This window comes from Rutidosis leptorrhynchoides, chromosome 11 (genome assembly GCF_046630445.1).
Source record: "Rutidosis leptorrhynchoides isolate AG116_Rl617_1_P2 chromosome 11, CSIRO_AGI_Rlap_v1, whole genome shotgun sequence".
In the NCBI taxonomy this organism is placed as follows: Eukaryota; Viridiplantae; Streptophyta; class Magnoliopsida; order Asterales; family Asteraceae; genus Rutidosis; species Rutidosis leptorrhynchoides.
The window spans coordinates 7,914,028-7,922,391 of NC_092343.1; the positions used below are offsets into that span (position 1 = coordinate 7,914,028).

Sequence of the window (8,364 nt, forward strand, 5' to 3'; positions counted from 1 at the left end):
ATTGCACTAGAATTATTGCGGAATAAAAATATATGAAATAAATATATATGTACATATATGTGTGCGTGTTTCTGCAATCGATCGATATATATATAGTTAGAAAATAATATTATAATAATAAAATGAATTAAACGTGTTTAATTATAATAATATAATAATATAATAAAGTAATAAAATAATAATATAATAATAAAAGGAATCGTACGTGTATAATTATAATAATATAATAATATAATAAAGCAATAATATAATAATATAATAATATAATAATAATATAATAATATAATAAAGTAGAATATAATAATATAATAATAAAATCGAATCATTTTAAAAGTCGTATTTTTAAAATACTTCAGGGGTATTTTATGTAACTTATAATTAATAATTTCAATCATGTCGCTTTCATGTAAATAGTAAATTAATTAATTTCGTTTCATTTACTATTCATATGAATAGTAAATGAATTAATTTCGATTCAACTATTTAAGCTACACGTTGTTGTACGTTGTGCTTTACAAATTGTACATTTTTAATTTAACTTCGTTTCTTAAAAAAATTACAAAAATTATATCATAAAAATAAAACGACTTAATACGTAAAAATTTTAATTTGAAAAGCATCGTTTAATAGTAAATTTTTATCATTTCATATATAAATATTATTCACATGATTCCGTATATATTGAAAACTCTTATGTTTATATAATACATGTTATGACGTTCGTGAATCGTCGGACAAACAGGGTAATTGAATAGTTCAAGAATTTTGAGATTCAGTTTTATAGACTTTGCTTATCGTTTCGGAAACGTTAAAGATTAAGTTTAAATTTGGTCAGAAATTTCCGGGTCATCACAATTTTACTTATTAAAATAAGTTTTATTATATTCAATACAATTGATCTAATGATATTGTGTATTATTATTATTATTATTATTATTATTATATAATAATAAATAATGCGTATAAATGAAAAGTTCATTTATGCTTGCGAGCTTGTTCGAACTCGATATAAGAAGTTCGAGCTTGTTTAGACTCGGCTCGAATCGAGCTTTTAGCGAATTGGGATAGAGTGGCTCTACTCATCTACACTCCAAATGTTAATATTCGAAATCAATGACATGTTAAGATTCATTATTTCATCAAATGCGACGAATGGGGAATTCGGAGAGGGAATCGCCCAAGGCCCTCCCTCGGACACCGGTTTTATTTAGATTACGAGTTAAAAATTAATGACGTGTTATTTATCTACGGAGGTTTGTTATATTTTCTTTCATGTAATTATCATGATTAGTGACTAATGGGTAAATGAATAGGTATTATCATTAGGCAATTTGAGGAGATCGAATATTTAATTTAGATGTATACAAATTTTTTTTTTATTTATTTATATATTTTTTTTTTTTTGGGAAAAACACGAAAACTATATAGATGTATACAATCTAATACCTTGTTTATAACCGTTAATAATTATTTCAATGACCATCTCAAGTTTTAGTAAGATTTGAAATTATAATTTCTTTTTCACATTTGATGACTCTTACCACTAAGCTATTGGGATAGACGGATAGTTATAGAATACTTTATTTACATACAAACTATTGTTATATTAAATTATAGACATTGATTATTACTTGAAGGTCTTCATATCATACATCCATAAATCATACATCATACATCCACAGATTTTTTTCTGTAACATATCTCCAACATTGAGTTAAAGCAAAACAGAACCAGATCCTAGCAGTGTGAAAACCCCATGTACGCTTACAAATTTTGTTTGTTGCAATGTATTATACGAGTAGCAAGTTTTATACATGCATAATTAATCATGTATAGATAGGATTTAAGGTAATTGAATAAAAAATGATGAAAAGTTTTCATATAAATGTGTTTACATGAATCCTTTTGATCATATTGGGTTTTCAAACTTTAGGATGGGTTGAAAGGAATAAGGCTTACACGACGTTTGAATTACAAAAGGCTAGACTATGTGTAAACATAAACTGATAATATGAACTGCATCTACCATTCACTTTATATTTTGATTAGGTACGTGTTTTTGCTTTATTACTGTAGTATCATAAATACGACACCTAGAACCAAAAGTTATGTTCCAGATTAAAACCCCTGCAATGTTTGATAGCCATTATTTGGATTATATACGTGCAGCACAACTTGATAGACCAATATGATTTTTAGTTAGGTAACTCATTCATGATCCTCTTGCAATTCGCCTTTACCATCATAGAAATGGCGAAATACGCAAGAGAAGTCTTTTGCTTTATATCCCTCATCACAAAGCTTTCTAAATCTGTAACAGTAAATAAATATATAGGGAGTAATTTTGTTAATTTTTTAAAAAAGTAAGAATAAATTAAGGGATAGATCTTACATTTCTAATGCTTCTGATGTCAATGGAATTTTCAGACCCATTTCTTTAGCTGATTCAAAAGCAAGGTTCAGGTCTTTAGCCTGCATTACACATGAAAGTTTATAAGACCCCTGTGACGTCACAGGCAGGTGATGTACTTTTTAGTGATGTGACATTGTTAAGAAATAAAGTTTTTTAACGGGGAATGTTAAATTTGAGTGTTAAATTTGTGATGGATGATTTGTAAAATATTATTGGTAGTTGGTATAAAATATATTAATTAATAATATATAAATATTAATGTTGAAATCTGATTGGTCCATACTTCCTGACATGTAAGTCCCGGGAGCGTCAAATAGGTTTCAAGTGGGATTCCACCTCATTTGACCGAATTTTTTGCTGCCCCATTAAAATTGGTCTAAGCCATCACACAAGTGTCAACGAATTACAAACCTACCAAAAACCTCCCTTGAACTTTTACTAAATGACATGTAAGTCCCTCAACTTGATGAAAAATATGAAAACAAATTCACATACCATTAATGCAGATGCAAATCCGCCATCATAATTTCTTGAGGAAGGTACACCATCCATTACACCGGGTACTGGATTATACGTATCACTGACAAATGTATATAAATTATATAATTACTACAATGTTATATAAATAATAAATAATGGCTACAACATTTCAATAGTGAATTGATAATGAGGGACATACTGCAGAACAGATAATCATTTTTTCGTAGCAAAAAGATGCTCATCTACCGAGGTTGTTACAGGTTATACCTTACTTTAAGAGGTCAGATCATTAAAATATAAGAAACTTAAAACTGAAATGGGTCAAATGGGTAAACTGGGTTGAAAGTGACCTGTAGTAGTAATATATTACTAATAATATATAGTTTTTGTAATCATATTACTTATTAACCATGTATGACATTAGAGATAATGGGTCAAACACATTTATAGATCAAACTTTACCCAACCCAAATGTTTGACCCAAATTAAAAATTACCCAAATTTAAGTAAATTTGATTTCATTAGACATATGACTTGTTATTTGTAATCTGGATTAGGATCAAAGAAAAAGGAAATAGGGTAATATAAAACATGAATCGGTACCTACTCCAACAACGAGCACTTGAACAGTTAAATATTTTTGTTAAATTACTCGCAGAAACACCCGAAGATTGGCCAAGAACAATCGCCTCACACACAGCAAGCATACTAACACCCATTACCAAGTTGTTGCAGATTTTGGCAGCCTGATTACCAAAACATGACATCATCAAATCACACGTACTTACAACACACATCATATATTTATGTGCTAATTACGATCCCATTATTTCAAAAATAGTTTTGCAAAAAGATATGCACTAAAGTCATGAACTTTGATAATAAAGATAGTTAAGAAGTCATTATCATGCTATTTTTAATATCAACAAGATGACTTTCAGCCCATTCAAACAATTTGACCCACTTTTATTTCACTGCAACTCTATATATAATTCATTTGACCCGTCAAGAAACATTACCCAAATCATCTCATTCATATCTAAATGGGTCAAAATTGACACCTATCACGCAGAACTTCTTACTCTTCTTCTATATTCATCTATGTTATCCCATTATTTAGCCATTTATTTCACTGCAACTCTTATTCTAATCCATTTGACCCGTCAAGAAACATTACCCAAATCGATCATTCATATCTAAATGGGTCAAAACTGACACCTATCATGCATAACATCTTACTCTTATTCTATATTCATCTATATGATCCCATTATTAAGCCATAAATTTGAAGAGTCAAGAACTCACCGAACCAGCTCCTGCGCCACCACAATAAATCGTATTTTTCCCCATAGACGAAAATATCGGTTTTGCAACGTTGTAAGCTTCCTCTGGCCCACCAACCTAGCAAACCATATACAAGATCAAATTATAATTCAAAGCTATTTTGAAATTATGTTTATTATACCATGAATGTTAGTGTTCCATTTTCAGCTGCAACAACACCTCCAGAAACAGGAGCATCAAGCATGATAGGTGTATCCCAAGAATCTAAAAAAGAAAAAAAGAAAAAAACTTTTTATCATTTATAATGATAACTAGAGTAACTTTTTTTATATAATGACAACATAACCAAAAAAAAGGTATCGGATCACATAATATGTATGGCTGGTTTCTATTAGAGCATATGTTATTAAATTTGTTATGTTTAATACCTTTCTTTTCGGTCAAAGAACAACTAGATACAGTTGAAGATAGTTTTCTTGTTGTTTGAGGATCAATTGTCGATGAATCTATAAATAACCGTGGCCTTACTGAATTCCCACCGTTAAGTAAACCGTTTGGTCCTGTGTAAACATTCAATACCTAAACAAACAAGTTGTAAATAAATCATCAAGTTGACATTTTTGTCTAGTACTAAGTTACCTTTTTGTACTTATTTTATGATGTAGAATGAGGAAAAGGTAATGGGATGTCAAACTTACATGGGATGGTGAGGGCAACATGGTAATTACAACATCGCTAGTTTCTGCAACCTCGATTGGTAATCGTTTTACTGAAATCCCCTTGTCTGAAAACATCTTTGTAACATCAAGATTTCTGAAATGAAACCATCATCAACGTACATTCAACGAGTAGTTTCGCGTGCTTACCTTTCGTTAAAGTTTATTACATTAAAAATAAACATTCCGCGAGGCGCCACATCACACATTAACGAAAAATCATACAAACTTATAGAAATATGACTTTAAAAGATTAAAAAAAGTTACATGTCATGAACTGCAACATTGTGTCCTGCCTTAATCAAATTATTCGCCATTTTGGATCCCATGTTTCCTAGGCCTATGAATCCAACATTCTGTAATCATCAAACAATTTATATTAGGGAAAAACAATACATAATTGCAATAGTCAGTTTTTCAGTTTTTGTCCCATCAGATTCTGATTCTTTCATTAGATAAATTAGTAAGAACTTTGAGTTGACTTTTCTGCCTAAATGTAAATTTATCTCCCTTTTTTAAACTATAATCACTTAATCAAAACTATATATTATATATATGATTATTATATATGATTATAATATATAATCTTGATCTTTGAAAGCATCACTTTCTAAAAGCACAATAAAAATTGGGGCCCCCAATCTTACATAACAAGAATTGTTACTATACACCAGGAAAGCAGAAAGTAAAGGGTCAAGGCAAAGTCAACACTTTTTAACCTTTCTATCATAAAATAAAATCACACTATAAAATACAAGATAAAAAGCATAATTTACAAACAACACACAAAAATTACAAAAATTGTACATGCCGATTTTAGGGCAGGTTTGGGATTACTTATATAAACTTTTTATTTTCTTTTAACTAGGAGTTTGAATTAGTAATCTGTTGTGTTGTGTCAGAACACATAAAAAGAAATCTCAACATGAACTGTTTGATAAGAATTCATTTGCAACTAATAAATTGTAACATATAAAAGGTAAAGATCTTAGTCAAAATATGTATAATCACAACACAAGCAATTGAATAATTGACAGATAGTATAGAAATTTACTTGAAATTGTGATGGAATGATGGATGAAGAACTACTTCTAAAAGAATATGACTGCAACCACAATTTTAATTTTGATACAGAAGATGCAAGTAATCTTGAAGTGTAAATCGCCATTTGTTTAGTGAAGAATGAAAATCAAAATTGGGCTGCTAAATGTTGATTAATATCTGTAAATTTGAATGTTAGGTAAAAAGACATAAACTCTGACTATGATTTGATGATATGCATAACAATACAGCATGTGACAGGTGATTGCATGGCATCCAGGTCAGCAACATGGTTTGAAGATATCATTAAAATCACTTTGCCCCCCATAAAAAAGTATAAATAAATAAAAGATAGTAGCTTTAATGGGATATGATGATGATGATGATGTGTTGTTTTTTTTACTCGGAGTAATATTTATTTTTATAAAATATAAGTGTGGTATAAATAATACTTGGGGTAGTGAGACCACTCCCTACAACTAGTTATCCGTTAGTTACCCGCTCATTACCAGTCATTACCCGTAACTAACCATAGGCACGAGTTAGTTATCCGCTTTAGTTATTCGCTTTCATCATGGATTTAATGGAAGTACGAGGTTTAGTTATAGATTTGTGGGTCCAATGGCTTTTTAAATTGTTGGACTTAATGTTTTATTGCTAGTACGTTGTATATTAAGAGGGTTATTGTTTTAGCCATGATAGGGAGTGTTTAATTATGGGTTAGTTATAGAATATTGGTGTTGATGTGGCGATGATATGGAAGGTTAAGAGGATAAATAATTTAGTTACGATAGGGAGTGGCCTGACAATTTCAGTCATAAATTGATAATTGATAATTCAACTCATATCATACTTTTAAGTACTTATATTATACATACATATACATATTAAGCATAAATATGAGTGGATAAATTTAATGAGTGAAAAATATTAGCTCCCGTGATAATCCTTAGGCCACTTGCAGTGGTCCGTGAGCCACCTCCGCCACCGCCCATCACCCGCTCACAGCCACCGCTAGCAACCCGCCACAGGGCTCGTTCGTCCCGCCTGCAACGAGGTTTGTTACTTCAAATTGGGTCCCACATGCTTTTTTCTACTTTTCTTCTTCATTCTTTATTTCTTATTTTTTTTTTAATTTTTTCTCCTAATTGTATAGTCTGAAGCAAAATCGGGAAACTAAGATAGGTTTTGATGAACATAGATCATACAATTGATTGACAGATCGGTTGATATATGAAGTCGCCTTCTCTGAATTGAAAAAAAAAAAATGGAAGATTTTGGGGGAGGTTTGGAAGCACGATGACTGTTGTTCATAAAAGAGAGATATTTGATAATTGATATTGATGATTTTTAATAATATAATATTTTTTATTTTATAAGTGTTTTTATTTATTTATATTTAAATAATAATATAAAATGGGTTAAAGTTTGAGATGGAGTGTGTGATTGTGAGGGTTTAGTGAAAGGAATGTGAAAGAAATGTTAAAGGGTTTGTGCTGATGTGGTGCTGATGTGGCGCTGATGTGGCGCTGATGTGGCAGTGAAAATGTTAGTGAAAGAGCTGAACGATTGCAAGTGGCCTTAGACCATTACATGTCATGGTGGTACTTCATTCATTCAGGTAAATTTTCTTTCGCCATGTAGTTAACGTGATAGACACCAAGCTTGTGATGGATTTCACATGACTTCATCGTTACGGCTAGCCGGCTATAATGAATCTTGCAAATGTATTTTGTTCTATGATATATTTTGTTTGATACGATGTACCTTTTGCTTTATACAATTAAATATGACCGTTATTATATATGTAGCGTTTCGCAATGAATTGTAAGTTAGTCAGTTAGTGTGTGCTGATGTGATCCTGATGTAACACAGTTGAGAATTTCATCTATATTAAATATGATACGGAATGATCTTACACAATCACGTCTTTATGACAATACAAAGTTGTAAAACGTAAAAGTATTATTGAAATAGGAAGTAACTTTGTGTAATAGATTAATAATGTTTTTCATGGTTAGGCTATCTAGATAGAGCGAATATTTTTATTCAGATATACGTGATTAACTGAGTTATCTCGTAAATGTATTACTATTTTTCTCACCATCCAAAATAAGATCTTCCTCCTGGACACTACCTTCGATATGGGTCTCGTTTCGGAATGTTGTGGTCCTTCTTTTGGTCGTAGTTACCGAGTTTCAAAGATATTCTTCTGGTATCCATTTTTATCTCTGTCAGTGGTTTTAGCCAATAATAATAATAATAATAATAATAATAATAATAATAATAATAATAATATTATTATTATTATTATTATTATTATTATTATTATTATTATTATTATTATTAATATATTATAATAATTGATGCCAAGTATATATTTATTTGTAACTAACGATAACTATTCTTAAGTTTCAATTCGAATTATTA

General features: G+C 30.1%; 1 protein-coding gene across 1 annotated transcript; it reads right to left on the reverse strand.

Annotated features, from left to right (window-relative positions):
• Positions 1–1,837: 1,837 nt before the first annotated feature.
• On the reverse strand, positions 1,838–6,312 carry LOC139876489 (probable 3-hydroxyisobutyrate dehydrogenase, mitochondrial). The gene is made up of 10 exons (XM_071863814.1): positions 5,948–6,312; positions 5,161–5,249; positions 4,876–4,990; positions 4,606–4,756; positions 4,359–4,441; positions 4,199–4,294; positions 3,497–3,639; positions 2,909–2,993; positions 2,393–2,472; positions 1,838–2,311 (listed from the first exon to the last, which is right to left on the reverse strand). Exons 1-10 carry the CDS (start codon positions 6,059–6,061, stop codon positions 2,209–2,211), a joined length of 1,059 nt encoding a protein of 352 aa, XP_071719915.1. The 5' UTR covers positions 6,062–6,312; the 3' UTR covers positions 1,838–2,208.
• Between the last annotated feature and the right edge of the window lie 2,052 nt (positions 6,313–8,364).

Excerpts from the sequence above, each read along its gene's own strand:
- LOC139876489 (XM_071863814.1), bottom strand. The coding sequence starts at position 6,061 with ATGGCGATTTACACTTCAAGATTACTTGCATCTTCTGTATCAAAATTA. Across the intron at positions 4,442-4,605 it reads TTCTTTGACCGAAAAGAAAG|ATTCTTGGGATACACCTATC; the intron begins GTATTAAACATA and ends TTTCTTTTTTAG. Across the intron at positions 3,640-4,198 it reads GTGGCGCAGGAGCTGGTTCG|GCTGCCAAAATCTGCAACAA; the intron begins GTGAGTTCTTGA and ends TTTGGTAATCAG.